Source organism: Acomys russatus, chromosome 4 (assembly GCF_903995435.1).
Source record: "Acomys russatus chromosome 4, mAcoRus1.1, whole genome shotgun sequence".
Classification (NCBI taxonomy): domain Eukaryota; kingdom Metazoa; phylum Chordata; class Mammalia; order Rodentia; family Muridae; genus Acomys; species Acomys russatus.
The window spans coordinates 76,480,248-76,504,364 of NC_067140.1; the positions used below are offsets into that span (position 1 = coordinate 76,480,248).

Genomic DNA, 24,117 nt, shown 5'->3' on the forward strand with positions numbered 1-24,117 from the left:
CCAAACTTTTTAAGGGAAGATTCCTCAAGGGAAGATCTCGTTCTCTGATAAAACAAATGAGGTTGTCTTGGAGGTACCTGTCAACTCTGCCCGACATCATCCTTAGACTGACCTTGTGTCCCCAGCCACTGGGCAGGTTCTGGTACAAAAGGATGCATTAAGTTGGCTCATTTCTCTCATTTCTGAAAGAGAAGGTCTGTCTCCCCCTGCTTTCATCTTGACCTGCTCTCTATTAAGAAGACTTCCCCTGCTACCAGGACACAGCCTGGTACCTTTAACCCTGGTGAAGCCACACAAGCAAGTAGGTCTGGAATGACCGCTCTGAGAAGGCAGCTAGTATTTCTTCTTTATGTAGGGTCAAAAATTTCCATTACTGTTTAGACTCTATTAACACCAGGCTTGTGGGTTATGTTGAGGAATTGTTCTTAAAAGGAATGTGGTGTTCAGACTTGCCAGTCCATAATTCGTTAAGAACATTCTCTTCTTGGATCGAAAACCTAAGATGCCTTTGAATAAGAAATGATTTGTGATATTGTTTTCCTTCTCAAATAAATTGCTGGATTAAAGATCATAATGAAGATGTGCTACCTAGCCTCTAAGGGACCCTTCCCAAATGCTGCCTTCAGTTTATTAGCATCTAAGAGCATTCCTGTCACCAGCTAATACAGCCCTGAAACAGTTCATCATCTCTGACGGCCAATTTACTCCTCAGTCAGGCTGTCTCTTCGCTTCTAGGAAAACACAATCCTCATTCACTTTCCTGGATCCAGTAGCATCTACCTCCCGTAAATCCATCCTTATTGTTGATGGAGATATTCCTTCCTGGTGACATCTGGTGGAATCCAAGTAATGCAAGGCCACATGGCTGTCAGACTGCAGTCATCTTGGTTCCCCCACCCGACAGCTGCTCTCGCTGCTTAGTGCTTCAGTCAGTAAGTTCCATTCCCGCCTCTACTCCCCTCAAAAACACGCCGGGGGTTTCCTCACTCTAGTGTTTATCTCACAATACTTTATCAGGTCTGGATTTTCCAGTAATTAATACTTCTATAGGGACAACAGAGACCTTCCCATCCAAGACTCCAAAGGATGAACCTCAAGTTAATTAAAATGTATGCCTACAATTTGGAAATGACATCAGGCTCTGAGTTACAGGGCTAAGACAGTGACTTACACAAAACCTACCCTAACATTTTAGAAGAAAAACACATCCTCTCATACACTGAAAAGCAACTCAGTACTGGGTGCCTTCCTCATAAACAGCATCAGTGATCAGGCACCCTAAGCTTCTCCTATAGCTTTATAGTTCATGAGCCTTTGGGCTCATGTACACTGGGTAGAGCCTTGTTTTAATCTTGACAGGGAGATATAGGAATAGCAAATGAAATCATAATATATAATAAGGAGGTAGATAGGAGAAAGCACTCTATTATATCAGCATGTATATATTTATAATATATTAGAGATTCACAGTTATACATATATCTCTAATAATATATAATATATTTATATATAATAGAGAGATAAATATGCCTGGAAACCCATCCAAAGGCACCACTTCCACTTATATGAGCCACATATCATTTTTTGTCTTTAAAAGAAATGCTGGTAAATGCAGGTTTTCAAGTTAGAGATCTTTCCACTCCAATTAATATAGGCCTTTTCCTGCAGAGAAATGAGAATTATTGGTATTTGTGAGGACACATTTAGTGATCTATGTCATGATGACATTTTTTTTCTCAATTTAAGTTTTTGTTTGTTTTAGGAGAGGAGCATGGATATGTAAAAGTCAGCCCCAAATCTAGCAATGAAATAGGGTTTACTGCATTATATGTTTCCAAGAAATTTTAGGATACTGCGCCTATTTCAGAGAGGTTTCCCCCTCAGTTTAGAATGTCCATCCAATAATAAAGGAAGCACGTGTCCCTTTTCCTTGGCTATCTACATGCTAATTGGGTCTCCGATTCTAAAGAAAAAGGCAAAGTCTTGTTTCTTAGACATCAAAGTGATGAGGTCAGAGATGATGGAGTTAGGTAGGTGGCTCATAACTAAAAACGGGGTCTGGGTTCCTAAGAAACCTGTAAATGTTTATTCTATTATACTTATCATCCCCTTGGGCCCAACTCGCATCTCCCAACTGACCTGCGTATTTTCAGAACGTTCTTAGAAGTTAATTTTTGAGTCAGCCCAAAGCAGTCTCAAAGAGCTAATCCAAATTCCTCACGTCTGTGAAGCTTCGAGATGTAGATCTCCTTGTCACTGTATTGTATTTTCTCACAGCTATTTCTTCTCCTCCCTAAAGGGAGCACTGATGTTATTCGGTACCAAGCACATAAATCTTTCATGCAGGCTCTGGGTGACCTCTACGGAATCAACTTTTCACCCGGTTACTTCAGCTGTATTGCTTTTCTTCCCTCCACGATTGCGGGGAAGCTATTTGAACTTCTACCTTTGGTTTTGCACTTGATAGGAGATTATTGCTTTATACCATTTTTGATGATGACGATGGGGGAAGAGTGCACAGTATTAAAGTATATATGTGTAACAGGTAACCTAAAAGGTAATGGCTTAACACAACTGCTTGCTCAACTCATAATTCTCTGGATTAATCACAGAGTGAAATAATTCTGTTCCTCTTAACTGGGCTGGTTCATGTGTCTGGTGTGTTGCCAGGAGAGCTGACTGCTGACTGACTAGGATGGCCCCAGATGGGACAGCTTATCTCTCTTCCACATGGTCTCTTACCCTTCAGCAGGCTGGCCTGGGATTGCTCACATGGGAGCTGAGCTAGCATGAAAGGTCTCTTGAGGTTTGGGTCTGGAATTCTGCCTTCTTCTCTAAATGCCCAAAGCAAGTTACAAGGTCAGCTAGATTGGAGCGGTGGAGAAAGAGATTCCACCTCCTCCCGCTGAGGAGATTTGCAGAGTAACCCACACTGTGGTGAGCAGGAGCACAGAGAAGGGAATGATGCAGCTTGTGTTTGGTTTCTAGGATTCTTTGGATGTTGAGCAGGTATCTAGAAATGAAGTACTGTACAAATTCTTGGCTTTTCCATTTCCTTAAGCATCCAAATAGGTTCCTATAGTAGACCTGGATATAGATATAGACACTTAAGGAACAGGGTAGTAGTTGAGTGCTAGAGCCCTTTTACTTTCCATCTGTTAATTCCAAGTTCTTGACTGTACATTTTAGTATAATTTTTCCCATATACACTTATGATCACATGAAAATTATAACATAATTGATATGATAAATGTTTTATAGAAAATTAAAAATATTAACAAATGTTTGACTATTTTTTTCTATCCACTGTATGGATGTCTTTATCTTGACTTTGGAGAACAATGATCTAGGGCTTTTCAGTGCCCTAGGAACTTTATGATTCTTCAATAACCTTGAAAGAAGTGAATCTTGAGTCCTACTTGATGTTGAGTACATTTGTTTTCTTTCTTTTCTTCCTTCCTTCCTTTAATTCTTTCTTTCTTTCTTTTTTTGTATCTGTATTTATTGGTTTTCCAAGACAGAGTTTTCTGTGAATCTCTGGCTATTCAGGAACTTGCTTTGTAGACCAAGCTGGGCTCAAACTCATAGAGATCCACTTGCCTCTACCTCCCAAGTGCTTGGATCTAAGGATGCTTGCCACCACTAACAGCTCAAGATTATTTCTAATCTCAGTTAAAATTGTGTGTTATTAAGGACAGAGGTCATAGATACTTGATCAGGAATTGGAAAAGAATATGATAGCATGACTCATTAAATTTAAAGAGAATTTTCTGGTTTGTATGTGTCAAGATTCATAGTCTTATTGGCCTCACATTGAGCAGTGGCCCAATGTTTTGTTACTCTCTGGAGATTTATCAAGAAAACACACTGATTGCAGTTCCTACATGACTTAAGATTAATTATTTAACTTTCATTTTGTTATCTGTTAAGCTACAGAGTTAAAGAATAACTTACAACGGAATGGGAATGAATACAAACAATGGAATACATTTCTGCAGTTATTCATCTTTCCAAAAAACCACCAACTTAAGATACTTTGGATGTTTATCTGGCTATCACATAAGAAAGATATTATATAAATGTTAGCTCTTTCAATTTTATTGAGATCAAAAAGTCCAACTAGCAAAACTACTGCACAGAATTCTCCTTTGGAAACATTTTACAATGAATAAATGCATACATGATAAGTAGGCGGAGACAACTCTTAGGACATGATTGCTACATGCTAAGCACTAATCCAGGTTTTTGTCAATTCACTCAAAGAACGGCTAAGTGTGGTAACGCATGAGGGGCCCTCTTTTAGTCTCTCTCTCTCTCTCTCTCTCTCTCTCTCTCTCTCTCTCTCTCTCTCTCTCTCTCTCTCTCTCACACACACACACACACACACACACACACACACACACACACACACACACACACACAATCCAGGGCATAACCAGTGAATGCCTCATGCAGGTCTCCTAGCACACCACTGAAGACACAGTGTGTCTGCATAGGATGCGTTTTGTTATGATTGCTGCAGAAAGTGACTCCCTCATGGTTTCTTGCAGAATGCTTTGTGCTGTGCAGGGTAGGTGTTTAATAAATTCATGTTGATTTGATTTCAGAAGAACCCTGTTGTATCCTCTTGGGATTCTAAGAGGTATATGCTACGGAAGGAGCCTCTTGTGTTTTCAGTATAATGTGATTTGTGTGACTGCTTTTAGATTAACTCACTATCTGTTATTTATAAAAGAAGCTTAAGTGAATATGTGCAAACCTAAGAACTTCAACCCCACACCCCTCCTTGCTAAGAATTTAGAAAATTGTCTGTGTAGGACAAGAAAGAGACCTCACAGGACCAATTTTGAAAATAACTGGATTTTACTAAGTGGCACTTTTAGTGTTTAAGGAAAATATAGTTAGGACTCTTGGTTCTGTTTTTTTTTTTTTTTTTTTTTTTTTTTTTTTTTTTTTTTTTGAGGAAGGAAGGGCTGACTCTCACATTTATTCATCCACAGTCCTTAGTGTCAGACATTTTTACTTATTGCTTTTTTTTTACATCTTTGATTTCATTTAAAATTGACTTATTGATTTGTTTATCCAATCCTGTATCCCCAAAGAAAAATAGGGACAGAAGTGAAAAATGGTTCCCTTAAGCACAACTAAAACCCCCCTCTCTCTCCTACCCTTAGACAGTATTATTTTTCAGGTTACAACCCAAGGAAAAATAAAATATCCTGCTTAATAAGATAATGTCCTCTGAACTTAGCCTTGCCAGGTAATTGAGAGAATGGTGTCTAAGAGTCAAGACCTTCAAGAGTTTAGGCAGCATCCTCAGGATGCTGAATGACAGCTGTGCCAATTTCGTAGCAAGCCTGGTCTTTGGGAATACTACCACATTCCTCGGTAAAGAGCAGTCCTTTGCGTGACCTCAGTGCTGTCTCTAGTACCTCCCAGACTAAGCCACAGGAAGTTTCTACAGAGTGCACAACCTTCATTGCAGCTGTGCAAACGGATTGGAGAGGCAGGCTTTGGGTGTTTCCTGAGTTTCAGATTCTAGACTGACTTAAGATAGTTTAAGCTAGGAGAATGCCATTAATAAAAATAACTCATTTGTTCCATTAAAAAAGAAATATGAATTTGTTACATGAAAGCTTATAAACTACAAATGATAAAATCGAACAAGAATTACATTTTCCCAATGGAGGTAAGAATGTCAGACAAACTTCCTTCTGAAGCACGCCATTGTCCTAGTTGCTTTACAAATTAAAGATTTACTGATGTTTGCTTCACAGTCCATTTGGGCTGTTCAGCAGAGTGAAGTTAGGCTCCACACACTCAAACCAGAGCTAAGCTATGTGTACAACAGCAGTGCACCTGCACATCTCACCAAGCTCCTTAGCTTCTGATGGGAATTGAGTGGCTTGACTACTTCCTCAGAAGTATTAAAGTAATGATAATAATAAGTCATAATATTTGTCATTAAAATTTGAGTGTAAGTAAATCCCACCACACTAAGGACCTACATAGAGTTAGTGATATAAGAATAGGAAATTTCCTTAGTCATCAGAGAAATGCAAATCAAAATGACTCTGAGATTCCATATTTATTACACTCATCGGAATGACTAAGATAAAAAACTCAAGTGACAGCATATGATGGCAAGGATGTGGAGAAAGGGGAACACTCCTTCATTACTGGTGGGAATGCAAACTTGTACAACCACTTTGGAAATCAATTTGGTGCTTTCTCAGAAAAATGGGAATAGGGCTACCTTAAGACCTAGCTATTCCACCTTTGGAATATATACCCAAAAGATGTTCTACCACACAACAAGGACAAATGCTCGATCACATTCATAGCAGCTTTATTTGTAATAGCCAGAACCTGAAAACAACCTAGATGTCCCTCAGTTGAAGAATGGATTAAAAAAAAAAAACAACAAAAAACTATGGTACATTTATACTATGTAACACTACTCAGCAATTAAAAACAAGGAAATCCTGAAATTTGCAGGCAAATATATGGAACTATAAATGATCATACTGAATGAGTTAACCCAGACCCAGAAAGATACACATGGCATATACTCACTTATAATTGGACAATAATCCAACAGAGATGTCCCCTGAAAGTCTTTACTTAGCAGGAGATTGAGGTAAATGCTGGGACTTCCTATTGGGACTCTAGGTGAGAAAGGTAAGGAAGAATGGGTAAATAAGAGGATCCAGAGGGTCCTAGAAACCTACAAGAAGACCATTAAGGCTGGTGGATCTGGACGCAGGCAGGTCAACTCAAACTATTGTACCAACCAAGGCAGTGCACATACAATAAACCTAGAACTCCTATGTAGATCTAACCAATGGACACCACATTCCCCACAATTGTGTGGAGAGCAGGGACTGACTCAGATATGAACTCTAGTGCCCCCTATTTAACCACTTCCTCTTGGTGGGGAGACCTGGTGACACTCAGAGGAAGAGACCTGATAGGCTGTGATCTTATAGAGGGGGATGAGGTCCCCTTCTTTCACAGACCTAGGGGAGCAGAATAGGATGAAAGAGGGAGGGAGGGGGAATGAGAAGATACACGTGAGGGGATAACAATTGAGATGTAACGTGAATAAATTACTTAAATAAACCATTAAAAAAAAAAAGAACAATTAGTTTCCTGTCCTCCCTGTCAACTGAAAGAGTAAGGGATGGAACAAACTCTGTGCCTCATTCTGCAGTGTTTATGTACTAGATCTACAGCAACTTCCAGACAAGCTCAAGGTTGTCAATACATTTGTAAAGGAGAACACAGTTGCCCAAGAACTCAGAAAGCAAAAAAGACTTCCTGAAAGACAAAAGAGGGGAGGAGCTCATGCTAGGCATCCTGGGAAGGGAGGACTTAGCCAAGGGCATGCTGCCATGGAAGGGAATGGTGAGGCCTCCAGGGAAGGAAGAAGTATATGCTGATATGTAGTTGGGAATGTAAGGCCAACCACATTCCTGAGGAGTTTAAAAACAGCGGAATTCAGAACTAGGACTTTTGTAATGTAAGGTAAAAGTAAAAGCAAACGTGATATTAATAGGAGAGTAGGAGAGTAGTATGATTTTATTTGTATTTTAGAAAAATAAGGCTAGTAATCAGGACTGACAATAAATTCTGGAATATTTTTGTTTGCATTATAAGTTTTTTATTAATTCATTTATATTGCATCTCAATTGTTATCCCATCCCATGTATCCTCCCATTCCTCGCTCCCTCCCACTTTTACCCTATTCCCCTTCCCTATGACTGTGACTGAGGAGGACCTCCTCCCTCGGAATATGATCCTAGGGTATCCAGTCTCTTCTTGGTAGTCGGCTAACCTTCCTCTGAGTGCCACCAGGCCTCCCCATCAACGGGACATGGTCAAATATGGGGCACTGGAGTTCATGTGAAAGTCAGTCCCCACTCTCCACTTAACTGTGGAGAATGTCCTGTCCATTGGCTACATCTGGGTAGGGGTTTGATGCTCACTTCATGTATTGTCCTTGCTTGTTGCCATAGTTTGAGCAGAACCCCTGGGCCCAGATCTGCCCGTTGTATTTGTTCTTCTTGTAGGTTTCTAGGACCCTCTGGACCCTTCTATTTCCCCATTCTCACATACTTCTCTCACCTAGAGTACCAATAGGATGTCCTCACCTCTATCCCACTTTCCTGGTAAGTGAAGACTTTCATGGGACATGCCCCTTGGGCTAGTGTCAAATTCTGGAATCTTAAAATCTCATGGTGAGGTATATTCTCCTTTTGTCTTTTGAGATAATCTGTTTTAAGAACAAATATCCAGGCAGTTGATGCTTCCATTGACTTGATAGCTCACACCAACTTGTCCTGAGAAGACAAATATAACTGAAACAACATGAGATTATACTTTACCCTGTAAAAGATGTGGCACATAGTTTCAGCTTTTGTCAGTGACAGAGTTGCTAGTATCAGAATGAACTCTTTTCTAGTAGGAACAATAAATTCACAAAGAGACATAAAAAGAGCAGAAACATTTATAGGCATTAGGAAACAGACAAAAGCAGAATGGAACTGAAGAAATTTCACTGGGTAAGGCCCACCTCTGAGAAATCACATAGCTCCGACCTTGAGGTTCTTCCTACTGTATTTGGAAATGCCTAAAGGACACTGCAGAACATAATAGTTTTTTTGGCCTGAGAAATTGAGGATCTAAATTCAGACTGACTAGGAATCCAAGTGAGGTCTCCAGGAAGAATAGAGTTACAAAGAGGGGAATCCCCCTCTCTCTAACTAAACATCATACCTTGTCAATTCTTAACTGAGTACTGAATTATGCATGCATGGGGAAAATCTTCAATAAGCCATGGATAAAAAAGAAATAAATAAAAGCCATAAATCAGAAAGAACTGAGCAAGGAATTCAGCAACTTGAGCAGGTACATAGAGTTTGGAATTTTATTCCAGCCCCCAGCTGCCTCGGGGTAGAGGAGCATCCTTAATACTGAACACTGAGACTCCAGCAGCCCCATGCTGGAAATGCAAAGACTACGCTCCCGGACTAACGGGATTCCTTCAGAAGTAGACAAATGGAGCTCTATTTCACCTCAGTAAAGTCTTCTACACACTGATAGTCATTTACCTGCTTTCTATAACAAATGTCAGTAGTGTACATTTTAGTTTATGGCATGATATCATCCACAGTGGGTAGCTTTTCCACCTCAATTGACCTCATCGAGAGAACACCCTAGAGCTATGTCCAGAGACCCATCTCACCAACTTAGCAGTTGTGATTGACCATTACAAGGATAATGGAACCTAAAGCTTCCTCCACACATTATTTGTTTTAAATATTCTATCAGCAATTAGTAGATGTGTAGAACAAAACAAAACAAAACAAAACCATAGCCTGGACTCAAGTGAAAACTGAGTCATTGACAACAGACCCATTGGTCAACTGAAATTGGAATTGAAAGATATAAAAATCACTGTGTAAAACCTGTTAAGGAGTTTAGATAGATGATATTTGGATAAAGAGCGATAGGTTTGAAAATTTCAGAAGTGATATGGAAATAGTGAGAAAAAGGGACAAATGGAATCTCAGGAACTAAAAAAATAGAGTGAAAAAATGATTAGGTGGAGTTCATCAGATTTAATACATCTCAATAATAAAAAAGAATAAAAATCAATAAAGGAAGTGAACAGACACTTCTAAAAGATATAGATGAATCATCTCTAAGCACTTGGCAACATACTTAACCTCACTAGTGATCAGTAAGATATAAATTGAGTAATACTTACAGACTTTGAGTGCTAAGACTAGGAAGATGGACAGCACCAAAGGTATGCATAACTGAAGCTCTCATTTCTGTTGGGAGGCAAAAAATTATATAATTGATTGGAGAGAGCATATTTTCTTGATAAAGTATTCATAACCCATCCAGAAACTTTATTCATAGAAAAATGTCCAAAGAAATGAAAACTTAACAAAAACAAAAACATTTTATATACAATGTATGTTTTTGTTTTGTTTTGTTTTTGAGACAGGGTTTTCCTGTGTGGCCTTGGCTGTCCTGGAGTCACTTTGTAGACCAGGCTTAGCCATGAACTCACAAAGATCACCTGCCTTTGAGTGCTGCTATTACCAGCATGTGCCACCGTGCTAGGCTTTCTACAATGTGTGTTTATCTACAATCATACACACACACACACACACACACACACATACACACACACACATACACACACACACACACACCCCTGAATAATTCTTATCCATTTGTAGATGAATAAAGAAGTTATGATATCTTTAAAAGCAGAATATTTCTCAAGAATAGAATGGAATAAAATCATAATACATCTGATTTATTGGAATGGAAGACACAAGACCCTTAAGCTGGAATTTGAAATTATACAACAGCTAAGACATAGCCATGGCCACTGAAATACAAACAAGTGCTCCCACTTCCTATGGGTAGTGAGAAAAGAGTTCCCATGGAACGGACACAATATAGAATTGTGCTGATGGAAATGTTTCATCCTCATTGCTGTCATAGTAAAGTTTGTACACATTCATTAATGTACACCAAAGCTGCACACTTTATATTTGATTGTGCATAATAAGTTAAAGATAGAATTAATAAAACTTTAAAAAAATAGGACAGTAGTTCACATGCAGGACCTCAGGTTAGATTGCCAGGTTTCGAGACCTGAGTTATGGATGGATCAGAATAATTGCCTCATCAGAAAGCTCTAGGGTTCTGAGACACATTGAAAGCTCTTTGTAGATTATATAGTTTATGCAAGGTGCTAACCTAGGCTAGGCACTTATAAAATGGAGATGATACAATTAGTATCCACTTTAGGAAGCTGTCCTTGGTATAATGTCTGGGACGCAGATGCCTTCAATGCATTTAAGCTGTAGTCATTATTATTAAAAGCTCTTCAGCTACACTGGCATTTCCCTAACTCAATCAGGAATGTGTGTATAACCATGTAGATCTTAAGAATTAGCCATCCACAAACTACATTAGGCTGCGATCTAACTAACTCAAACACTTGACAGCATATGATTAAGTACACTCACAAATCCTATTTTAGTTATCCATTTCAAACCAAGTAACTATCTCTTTGTGAAGAAAAAAAAAAAAAAAGTGCTCGCTTTAAAATTATTTCCCTGAAGAGCTTGTAAAAAAATTCAAGCACAGCGAAATTAGAGCATATTTTTTTCATAATGGTCTTCTGTTTCTAGTTGTTATTCCTTAATCTCATTACTAGAGGTGTATGCCTTTCCAGAGCACACATATGTAGATGTACACATGTACAGGAGTGTGCGTTCAACCATATATAAAATTGTGACTTCACTGCTTGTGAGCTGGCCTGTTTTTGGCAACTTGACACAAGGAAGAGTCATCTGAGAGGAAGGAAGCTCAACTTCAACAGTGCCTTCATAAGATCAGCTCATATGCAAGCTTGTTGGTCATTTTTTGATTAACAGGGGAGGGCGCAGAAACCATCCCTAGGCAGGTGATCCTGGTTTGCATAAGAATGCAAAGGAGCAAGCCAGGAAACATTATTCCTCCAAGGCCTCTGTGAAGCCCTCAGTCTTGGACTGTTTCCTGGAAGTGTAAGATGAAATCAACCCTTTCCTCCTCAGCCTGCTTTTGGTCATGGCATGTGATCACAGAATCAGAAACCAAACTAAGACAGTTTGCATCAGGGACTATCTTCTAAACCAGGCATTTTCAGGTAAAAATCTTATCCTGATAAAACTTTTAAGCTAAAAGTTGATCTGCTCTTCTGAGTAGCTGTAGAATAGTCTGTGGCAGGATGGAACTTCATTTATTGAACAAACTGTCCATTTATGAATCTAATTTCAGGTTATATTTCCTGCAGAAAGCTTTGAGTTAATGCAAACATCATCTGTTCATCATCTATGCTAAAGTTTAAAAGGTGAAATGATTAGTTAAAAGTCCATGAATATTTTCAATTTTATCTTGTGAGTAACTGTATTTTGTTATTAATTAATGTATTTGTTCACTTTACATCCTGGTTGTAGCCCCTCCCCCTCTCCTCCCACTCCCATCCTTCCTTCCTCTTTCCCCCTCCCTCCTCCCCTATTCCTCAGAAAAGGGGGGCCCCCTCCCTATGCACCCCAGCTTATTAAGTCTGAGCTTACCTTTTTCCCCTATGGCCTGGCGAGGCAGTCCTGCCAGGGGAAGTGATTACCCTGTAACCATATCTTGTGTGTGCACAATTGTTAGGGCATTGGCCTTCTCTCTCTGGTGTGGGCTGAGTGGTGGTTTTCATATTCTTTCTTGCTTCTCTACTTTTCTCATTTGCTGATAAAGAGGTTTTGTTTTTATAAATTTACCCAATTCCACGTAACAATATTTAAACTAACCATCATCAATCTATCACATAATGCTGTCTTAACCATCACATGGAACACCACCTGGGCACCAGAGTTTTTAATTTCCAGCACAGGAATGTGAGCTTGCACCTCTAACACTAACTTATTAGAAAGTGCAGCATAACGCAGCTTGTGGCTGGTAGAGAGCAGTGTGCATCTCACCCAGGGGCCTTGAAGAGTATGGAATACATTCATTTCGATATGAGGGTCTTTGAGGGCTAACCTTGTTATGAAATCTTACAGATATGAGAGGCGAAGCAGGTATCCCAGGGACACTTGTTCAGCTAAAAGTGATGGTTGGTGACAGTCAGTGATAATAGAAGCCAACTTGGATATTAGACAGGCTGTACCCTCAGCACCAAAGTCTATCCAATAGCTAGCTTTGACTTTAAGAAGAGTCATTATTCGTTGCAGGATGGTATGGACTGTGGGGTGGGGGACATTGGATCTCTAAAAGACACTGTTTTCTTCCCTATCCTGGGCACTCTTACTTTACATGGTTTTGGTTTGCAAAGTTGATTTTTTTTTTTCATTCTGCCCACCCAGTAGTAATTATTCAAAAATAACTAACCAGCTACGTTTTCAAGTTCCTAATTCATGTACCGTGAACCATTAGTCGTCTCCCTCAGTGTTAACTTCTGCCCCAATCACAGAAGGCGTTAGTTTTTAATGAAACCAGCATGGTGTTTCTTGCCACGATGCAAAGGGCCCAAAGGCGAAGCTACAACCCAGGCTGCCTAAGGGTAGAAAGCTGCCTCTCTAGCAGAGTAAGAGCAGCTGCCCAGCATTTGACTTTCCTTTGTGGCAAGCCAGCCAGCTGTGTGGTCTTCCAGGTGCTGATAAGGGCCCATCTACCCTTGCACCATCCAGCTCTTACCTTGCAGGAACCTGGTCATGCCTGTGTTCCACCCGTGAGGAACAAGCTTTGCCTGGAGATCTGGTTCTTGTTTTGGTAGCCCTGCTGTTACCACCTCGCCTTTGAGAAAAGTGCACGTGCACCTATGCCTTCATAGCCTCACTTGATACTGGTGTTGTATTGGAAAGCAGATTTAACAGCTCAGAAGATACTGTTAGCACTTCCTCCTAACACGGTTTCCATTGAAATTGGATGTTGGCCGAGCTTCCCTATGTACACCACTGCAATTATTCAACTTCTCCGAGGCTCCTTCCCCCCAAGAAAATGTTAACCAACAAATACACACACACACACACACACACACACACACACACACACACACACACACAGTGAGAGAGAGAGAGAGAGAGAGAGAGAGAGAGAGAGAGAGAGAGAGAGAGAGAGAGAGAGAGAAATTGAGTTCCTTTTCCTTTTCTCCTGTCCATTTATACATTTATTTCCCAAAGGTCAAACATGGGCTAACTTTGTTCTCTCTCTCCCCTAGTGGATGGCTGTATTCACAGAGCCGCTGGCCCCTGCTTGTTAGCTGAGTGTCGGAACCTGAATGGCTGTGAGACTGGGCACGCAAAAATCACATGCGGCTATGACCTCCCTGCAAAGTGTGAGTATGGCATGCCTGAACTTCATTTTATAATCAGCTAAGAATGCCAACCTTGCTTTTTTTCCCCCTCAAAAGAATATCTAGGCAAGGAAACTGTAAAAGTGGAATTTAATTAAATATGCTTATGTTCAGATTTAGTGTGTAGGTGCATGCTTATTTATATGATTATGTATGAAAATTTTTGGTGGCTCTTCAGGCCTTTAACAATGTCTCTGAAACAGAGAAATAAAAAAATATGAGGAAAATATATGTTCCAGTGTTTAAGCTCCACTAGTGACAGCTTCTGGAAATGAAGCCGATTTCTCATTCCTTGTTCAGGTTTCTTGATTGTGGATATGTTTAGAGCAGAGGAGATCAAAGTGATGTATTGTGCTCTCAGCTGCCATGTAAAGGCTGATTGGCAATTACAGCCAAGGCATCTGTCACACTCGGCTCTTGGGAGAAGCGAGAGGAATGCGGTTGTCAGCCTGAGAATGTATTTGCTCTTTGAATGTGGAATGGTCAAATTTTCTATTATATTTGAATAGAAAAATGCATTGCAATGGACCGACCTTGTTGCTTCAGTGTTCAGCTGACTGGAGTAGGATGGTATAGGGTAAACAATGAGAGAAGTGATTAAAGGTGCACCTTTTTAAATTATATAATTTTCAGGGCCTGGGGATAGAGGGGGAAATTGTGCTACACCATTAAGGTGTGCACTGGCCTGGAAATGCAGACACCGATTTAATCTATGTACTGCTTCTTAGGATATTGCCCTGATCTCTAAACACATTTTATGCGAAGGCAAAGCTACTTTTGTTTGTTTGTCTTCTATTAGTGAAGAAAGCATCGCTAAAAAGGTACAGCCTAATTTGTGGGATACTGCTTAATTCTGATGGACAGGAAATGAGCTACCCATGGCTGTCTGTGGATGGTCACATGGAGTGCTTTATTTTAAAAACTGTGTGCGTGCGTGGCGCGTGTGCCTGTCCCAGGTGTACAGTAGTGTTGAGAGTTCTCACTTTGACTCATAGAGCTCATGATCTGAGTATTAAAAGTGATTTCCTTCTGGGATTATATCGCCCATGTTGACATATGCAGTTCTTTAATCTGTCTAAGACGATGCTTCCTGTAAGATGCAGCTGACTTGTACCACCCCGAGAAGGAGCAGATCAATTACTTTCAGACTGTGCATCTGTCCTTAAACCAAGTAATAAGTGAAATTCTTTATTGAACTCACTGCTTTCTCTATATGAAAACAGACATCAAAATTCTTCCACTCTGAGCTTTCTGAACACAGATAAACTTTGAGTCTCTACACAGGATCAAGTAAAATGATGGTTTATGGGTATTATCTGAGAATGTGGGAAACTTTTTTTTTTTTTTTTTAACTAACTTGTTGCCAGTTAACATGCTTGTGTACAAGATTTTCCGTTTTCTTTGAATGTCATTCAGTTGATTTCCGAGTCATTGAGAATTTACCTGGAATCAAGCACAAAGGTATGTGGATCAGTAAAATGTAGCAGTTGCCACATTTGTAGCAACTGAGGTGTGGTGTGTGGCTTTCTGGAGCATCCTGAAGCAAAAGTCGTGAGGCCCACGCTGTGGAATGTTAGCCTCCAGGACTCAGCATGGACTCTTAATCTCGCTGTTCCTTTCTCTAGCTATTACGTCCAGATCAAGGGCATGAGTGCAGGCTAGATTTTATGTCAATTTAACATAAGCTCGAGTCATCTGAGAAGAGGGAACCCCAACAGAAAAAAATTGTTTCTATAATAGCAAGCTATAGTCAATGCTGAAGGACATTTTTTAAATTAGTGTGCTTCCTGTGGTGAGACCCAGCCCATTATGGCTGAGCAAGCTACAAAAAGCAAGGCAGTAAGCGACATTCATCCAAGGCCTCTGTATCATCTCCTGATTCCAAGCTCCTGCCCTGAATTTCTTTGATTGTGAACCTGATATGGAACTGTAAGCAAAATAAACCCTTCCCTTCCCAAGTTACTTTTGGTCACGGTGTTTCCTCACAGCAGCATTATCCTTGACTAAGACAGCATTTCTAATAAAGAATCATCTAATAGGATAAAAAAAAAAATAGCAGTCCAGCATGGTAGCTACCTCATAAAAATCAAAGACATGCACTGCCAAGGAAAATGTCTTGGTGTTTTTGTGTACTTGAGAAGACCAATGATTAATATTAAAATGATAAAGAAAAGGAGTAATAATAGCTCACACTTGTATTTCACTTCATAGTGTTCCACGGTACTTTCACAAACCCTTATATTTTAAATTATGCTTTATAAACATTGTGTGTGTTCATTTTCCTTTTCCCGATCCCTGAGAGATAGTTTTCTTGCTCACCAATTTGGTTCCTCCATTTCAGAGTCATTAACAATCCACAGATGTGCTTTTGTAGTGAGAGAATGAAAAGGGAGCTCATTACATACTGTTTGGGTCATTTTCCCCTCCATATTTAATAATTCTGTGACAGTTTGACAGCAGAGACTAGTTCCTATCTGTCCTCTGAGACAGTAGGTTCATCATTATATGGGTACTAAAGCCAATCATCCAGCCACAAGTGATGATATCTTCATGCACCAGCAATTTGTTTTGAAAATGCTGTTGTCTGGGTTACATACAGTATTGGTCATTTTGGACTGCTCTTTGCTTTTCTATGCTTGCTAAATTAATTTATTCACAAATGGTTGTATTTGCATTAATTATACATGTAGTCTGTGTTCTGTGACTTATGTTGGGTGGAATGAAAAGCCCCTGAATGTTTTCTCTTTCTTTCACTGCCCAAGTGTTTGAATGGTTTCTTTTGACACAAAGCTAACCAATCACTTTTCTCAAAAGAAGTCATGGGTGGCAAGAATATTGGCTGAAGTTTCATTGAAAGCTGTTGCTCAGGAAGTTTACAAAGGGCTGTTCATATAGCTTCAGTCTTTCAGGAATGGACTCTTCTGTGAAATTAGATTCGTCTTTTAATTTATAATAACATTTCAATGTGTATTTCTTTACAGAAGCCTTTTTACATGAGAGATGTATAAATGTCCCTGTCTGTTGTAGAATTCTGTCCTCCAAGCCATTACCATTTTAATTAGAGAACTTGAGATAAACAAGTTTGGTCTTGTTGACTGTACATCATAAGAGGTGGGGTAGAGAGAGTCATTCGATGCCACCAGAGATTCTGCCCTAGTTGCACATGGTTTTGGTAGGTGTGAGAATATATAGATGATAGAAGGGTTAACTGGGGTGTGGGTTCCCGTCTAGCCCTGGGGAGGTCATTACCCATATTGGGGTGAGAGTTTTCAGTGAATTCACTGTTTTGGGATTACTTAAGCTTCTGGAATAAACATCTTTGTCTGTCTTAGTGCCCCATCTGCCATGAGTCGAATTTTGTTCAGGTCTGCCCAAGAAAAGTCCTTACAACATTGTCCCTGTTATATGGGCATGTGGCACAGTGTTCTAATTGTGTGACTAACTAATGCGAATGAATGAGGCATGAATGAATGATTTTGTTCGGGATGTTTTCATCTGCAAAATAGTTTGTTGGCTGTGCTTCCGGCTTCTCACGCCTCCCATGTTGCAATCCATTTTGCGTGGTGCTAGTGGGGCCTGTCTTCTCATCACAGGGGTCAGCAAGGCTGTACGTGGTGGACACTTTCCTTCTCGGCTGTGGCCTCCTTCTCTATTCTCTCATAGACTGTCTTGCTGAGCCTCAGTGCTGAGCATTACTATCTCCTTGTCTGGAGTTCTATTCTAGACATCATCATGACTTCTTCCTTTATGTCCTTTATACCCTTGTTAACTGTAACCTCAGGTGTCACCTTAGCTGATGTAGTTATCTGGGCTCCTTTGCTTCATTTGCTGTTGTACTGTAGCATGATAACGTCAAATACACTATATTATCTCTCCTCCTCTTCCTCCTCCCCCTCCTCCTCCTCCTCCTCCTCCTCCCCCTCCTCCTCCTCCTCTTCCTCCTCCCCCTCCTCCTCCTCTTCCTTCTCCTCTTCCTCCTCCTCCTCCTCCTCCCCCTCCTCCTCCTCCTCCTCCTCCTCTTCTTCTTCTTCTTCTTCTTCTTCTTTCTTCTTCTTCTTCTTCTTCTTCTTCTTCTTTTTCTTCTTCTTCTTCTTCTTCTTCTTCTTCTTCTTCTTCTTCTTCTTCTCTTTTTTCCCCTTTGGTAATATCTCCCCATACCAGAATAAGGAAGTAGACTTTGAGGCTGGGATCTATTTCCTTTGTTTTGTTATTATCCATACAGGTTCTTAAAATGCCAAACATACAAAAGAGGCTTAAAAGATGTTTCTTGAAAGAATTAATGAAAACAAACTTCAATATTTTTGACAGCCTTTATTTTTAAGTTAAACCCTTGTTAACCTAATTTTGTGTGGCTTTCCACAATGTGCTGCCATGTCCTGAACCACTTAAAATGTCTCAAATGGTATGGCTTGCTCTCAACTTGTTTCTGTGCATCTCTGTAGCTTATGGTTGTCTAGAATGTTCACTTTTTGATCCTTTCTACATCTCTCAGACTCAACTCAGCTATCACCTCTGTTAGGAATGAAGTCTTATCATCTCAACTACAAGTGCCTTCCTCCTCCTCCTCCTCTTCTTCTTCTTCTGTATAGTGCATGTTAACATTTTATATGATGCCTCTTTTGCTTTTTTATACACATTTCCTTTGCCTATACATTTTTCAAAGTTGTTAGTATATGAGAGTGTGTGCATGAATATGCATCTAGAGGACAGTCTTGTGTTTTGTTTCATAAGAGTCATCAACCTTAATGTTTAAGACAGGATTCCTTTGGTGAGAGCTTACTAAGAAGACCAGACTGGATGGCCACCAAGTCTTGGGGATCCTTCTGTCTCAACTCCCACCCGCCCAGTTTAGCATAATTGCACATCACTACACCTAGCTCTTTTATTTTAGACTTGGTATCTAATTCAGGCCATGATGATTGTATGGGATATACTTTACTCTCTGGACAGTCTCCACAGTCCAATGTTGCATCTTTTTTATATATTATTACACATACTGGAGAAATATATGTCAAATTAATTAATGATTAAAACTGGAAAACTAGTAATGAATTGGTGAAAGTTTGGACAAAAAGGAAAAATTATGCTAATATTTCTAAAAACAATGTTATTAATGTCAATTATTCATTGTATTTTAAAAATATTTAAACATAAATGTAGCTCTAAACTCTTCTAAGAGATTTACTCCTAATAGTTTCTCCTGAAGAGGTGAAAATAAATTTCATTTGATTTTCACCATAGCTCATATGTCTATTATATTTCATTAGAATAATCCCATTTTTCTTTAAAGTTGAATAAGTATCAAAGATAAATATAAAACATTAAACTATGTGTATAATGTTTTTTTGTTGTTGTTGTTGTTCTTCCATTTACTCTTTCAAAGGTATCAAGGGCAATGTTGGAATCCAATTTCTAGTGTTACATTATTGATTTCAAGGAACATCTAGGATGGCAGACCATAACATAATTTATTTGAATGAATGGTATGAATTAGTGTCCTTATTCTATTCTCAGGTGCAGAAATAATCTGATGATAGTAGCTTAAAAGATACTGTTGATAGTAATTAGTACTTCTCTGATGCCCTTCATCAAAAAATGATAGTACTTTGAAATAAGAGCTTGTCAGTCCTTTGAAATTGCTACAAGGAAGCAACATGACAAGTAAGGATAATTTATTTTCAACACAAAGAGAAATTCAAGTACAGAGAAATTAAATCTGTTGTTCCAGCTAACAAATTAAATCCATAGGAGAGCTTGATTGGGACCAGGAGTCATCAACTAGGTGGAGTGTCACTGGCAGTGTTCTCCAGACCTGCTACTTGCTTTTGTAAATAAAGTTTTATTAGAACCTGGCTGTGTCTATTTGTTCACATATTTTTTAATGGCTGCTTTGGTATAACTGAGTTGAGTAAGTCCTGCAGGGGTTGTATGACTAGAGTGTCAGAACCATGTACTATCTGGCCCTTGGTAGTTTTTTTTTTTTATTTTTTAATTTTTATTTATTTATTTATTTATTTATTTTTATTAATTTATTCTTGTTACATCTCAATGTTTATCCCATCCCTTGTATCCTCCCATTCCTCCCCCCCCCCATTTTCCCATTATTCCCCTCCCCTATGACTGTTCCTGAGGGGGATTACGTCCCCCTATATATTCTCATAGGGTATCAAGTCTCTTCTTGGCTACTTGCTGTCCTTCCTCTGAGTGCCACCAGGTCTCCCCCTCCAGGGGACATGGTCAAATGTGAGGCACCAGAGTACGTGAGAAAGTCGTATCACACTCTCCACTCAACTGTGGAGAATATTCTGACCATTGGTAAGGCCTAGTCTGTAGCAATCATATGTTTTTATAGAGGCATGATTCATCAAAGTTAAATATTTATTGAATTTTATTAACATATGTAATAGATTAGAGTAGACAAAAGCAGAGAAATTCCTACCTGCCATCTATGTCCTGGCACTGTCCTTCTGTATTGTGTCTCAAGTAAACATGTCTTTAGGAGGATGTTCTCAAACTCCTCAAATCTTTCACCTACCTAGATCAACTTGGAAAAAGAATTTCTGGTGAAAAAGAAAACAATTTTTCCATATTGAGAAGTGAATAAGTCAATTCTCTATAGGGAGAATTAGTTTAAAACACCAGAGTTTATGCCATCAATCTTCATTCTTGCCTCCTCCAGTGGGGCTAGCTAAAGTGTTGAAAGGGGGCCTTCAGGCTTAGGAAATTCATAACTGGGAGTAAGTAACTCAAAAAGTGGTTCTGAGTTAGTTCGCTGTGGAAGGTGACCTGATTTCGGCCATCCTGGCTCTCCCAGCAGGTGTCTGATTGTGAAAGCAGTGAAGTGGGCACGCAGAGAAAAGCATGACTCTACAGCCTTTGATGAAGACCCGAGGGCTCTCACAAGCCAATTCCATAATTAAATGGCATGTTACCTAAAGAGGAAAAAAAAAATAGCCTTTGAAGAATGTAAAATCATTGTCTTGTTTTTCTAGAAGAGGAGGGTGTGTCTGTTCCTCATAAAAATCTACCATTGTGGTTCATTTCCTTAGGATTTTAACTTCCACTTGAGGCTGTTTCTCCATGTCTACTGTTATTTCCTTGAGTATTAAGTGACTGATGTACTTATCCCCTTAGCCTCCCAGTGGATGCAGAAGTGAGAAAAATCTAGACTAAAAGGTCTTGAAATGTGATTTTTAAAGCAAATTGTCATGCTTTACTCCAGAAAAACTGAGTTGGAAGCTCTGTGGCTCAGCAAACTCTCCTTGTAACTCTAATGAACACTCAAGTGGGAGGACTATTGCCCTCCAGGGGGTAGAGTACCACATAGCAATCTTGCTGTCACCTTCTTGGCTGCGCAAGACAGGCGTCCTTTTGGTTAATAGACTTGGACTTTCTTGAAAGACTTAGGCTTTCTTCTTTTCTTTTGTAGTATTTTCATAGCTGGTGATAATGCCTATATTTGCCTAGCTGTTCACTGCTTGTCCTCTCAAAAAGTGATGGTTTAAGGAGTGCAGAGTTATACAAGTCTCATAGATCCCTGGGATGCTTAGCATCCAGCACCAGAGCAGCAGGCTCTTTATGTTTATTAGCAATACTTTCTGCTCTCTCTCTCTCTCTCTCTCTCTCTCTCTCTCTCTCTCTCTCTCTCTCTCTCTCTCTCTCTCTCTCTCTTTCTCTCTCCATCACTAGGATCACTGTAAGAACCAACACAACCACACTTACGATGGAACTTTACAGTTCAGAAGTCTGCAAAGCTAGATATATCGCTGTCCTCAGCATGACGTCCCATCACCCAGCATGCTTCTTTTTTATAAAACATGAAAACATTTTATTTTACTGGTATTAAAGAGGAAGAGGGAGAAAGGAAACATGAGAACATAGATGCATGCATCCTGGGGCTTTGATGTAGATGTGGAAGTTGCAGGACATCCTTCGAAGAACGTCAGTTCGCTCCTTCCACCATAGAGTGATCAGGCATTGAATTCAGGCCACCAGGCTGGAGCAGCGAGAGCTTCTACCTGCCAAACCATTCCGTAGCCCTCAAGCAGGCCCCTTGATTCCGTGTTCTAGCAGTAAATGAAAGCATGAGGGGAACAAGTCTGTTTAACTTGCTCTGCCACACATGTATCCTCCACTTTTTAGACCCACTAAAATAATGTAGATTCTCTTATTAGGCGATTTTGTGACCAATCTATCCTAATACTAGTATTTTTTGAACCTATTTGTCCTTTGACAGCAACCAGTACTTTTATTGCTGTGTTACCAGAGAGGTGTAGAATCAAGCTTGCACTTTGCCTTTATCGTTTGTGGCCTTAGATGGCCTTCAAAGGACACTGTCTATACCATCTTTTTTTTTCCTATATGATCAATAGGAAATAACAGTGTAAATCAATTCCAAGTAATAATGTAAATGGGCTCTTGAAGGCAATTCCCGCTGTGAAATAAGTAGTTAGCAGCGACACTGGCATTAACCACAGTGGGGGTAATCAGCCCGTGGATGTGTTTAATCAGAGTTATCAGCTAAGATTAAAAATAGAGCCACAGTTGTGCAGGGATAATCATTTTCAAGGTTTAAAGGATGGATATGTGAAGGTGCTCTCATAAATTAAGGCCATCAGAATGGCTTTGAGTAATTTAGGATACTCCGAGGTCAGGAACAAGCAAACAGGAGAGGTTAATCTCAGGGCCATGGTCATTAATGTGCAGAGACAGCAGAATACACTTATGGAAATAAGCAGTAAGCACCAAGTTAAATGATTTTTCCCGTATATTAAGATATTCCTTGACCTGTCACTAACATATATGGTTTGATTAAAAAGCAAGCAACATGGAACTAACAATTTGTACATGTGTTAATTATCTTAGCAATTAATCATTAATTTCAAATCCTAAATGTTGGTCCACTTTATGATTCCATTTAGAAATACTCATGGAGCCAGTCAGAAACTGTGGAATAAAGGGTCATTCCATTGGGCCTATAAAACTGAACTTCAAGGTCAATCTGAAAAGTCCTGAACTCGATATGCTAATTGTTTGGGGAAGTCTAATGTCTGAATGTCTGAGCATGAGTTCCTTTTTCCAGATTTATCCCCAGGCTGGGGTGTCTTAGTAATGTACAGCATCAGAAAGATACTTGACTCTATTGGTAGTTGTGAAATAATGTGCACACTCCATTTGCTCATTCAACCTATTTTTATTGCTCTGACCTTGGGGGCTCTTGCAGAAAGTCCAGAGCTATAGTGAAGAAACCCTGGGCCCTTAGACCTTACGTTCAGGCCAACAGAGGTTGACAATGGAACACATTTGCACAAAGCTGAGGACTTTTAGAGGGCAGTAAAAGCTATGAGAAGGATGGAGCAAGCTAACAGAATGGAAAGGTGAAGAGGCAGCTTTCCAGTGTGGTTGGCAAGACCTCCCTGTGGAGGTGATATTTGAGCTGAGAGCTGTGCTGCCTGCTCAATGAGAAAAACCATTGCAGACAAAAGAAAACACTTTACCGTCTAGTTAAAGTCAGCTTACTCAACATGAAAATAAAGACAATCAGGGGATTTCCTCGCATCCTTCATCCTTACAGTTGGTTTGTCTCATCTTTTTTTCTGCTGTACAGACATGTATGCATACAGATAGGTACACATAAACATGTTAAGCCTAGCTTTTATTGGTAATGAAAGCATTGCTATGGGTAATTAGGATCAGCCAGGAATTTTAGTGCTCACTTAAATGATCACTTAGCAATCACCTCATTATTTTACAGGTAGGAAATATGAAGCCCAGAATGATAGCTTAATAAGTGGCAAACACAAGCACCGAGCCAGTGTTTCTCTCATCACAGTATAGTGACATTTTTGCTAGAGCGTGCTCTTTGATCACGCGACCCATTCTATAAGAATGTCATGAGAGTGTAGCCATCTCAATACCATAACACACACGGACATTTGAAGGAAAAGGTTCTCACGTCACACAGTACACCTGCCACTTGATTGGTAGGCATCTTGCTAAGTTCCCCATCACTGATTAAACCATGAGCCTCCCTGGTGGGATTTTTTCCCCAGTGGTCCCTCTGAATCTTACAGCATTATCTGATGTCTGATGGAACATGGAAGTGAACAGGATGAAGCAATGAGACTTCTTTGTCTTTAACTCAGACATTTGCATTAGCTCACCTTCAGAAGAAAGACATACTTCAGAAGTCATTTAGA

The 24,117-nt window shown here is 39.7% G+C and overlaps 1 protein-coding gene across 1 annotated transcript in view; it reads left to right on the top strand.

Annotated features, from left to right (window-relative positions):
* The window catches only part of Macrod2 (mono-ADP ribosylhydrolase 2), a 1,925,774-nt gene that overhangs the window by 628,107 nt on the left and 1,273,550 nt on the right, over positions 1–24,117 (top strand). The window contains exon 5 of the mRNA XM_051144748.1: positions 13,784–13,900. Coding sequence (XP_051000705.1) covers positions 13,784–13,900 — 117 coding nt within the window. The remainder of the gene's footprint in view (positions 1–13,783; positions 13,901–24,117) is intronic.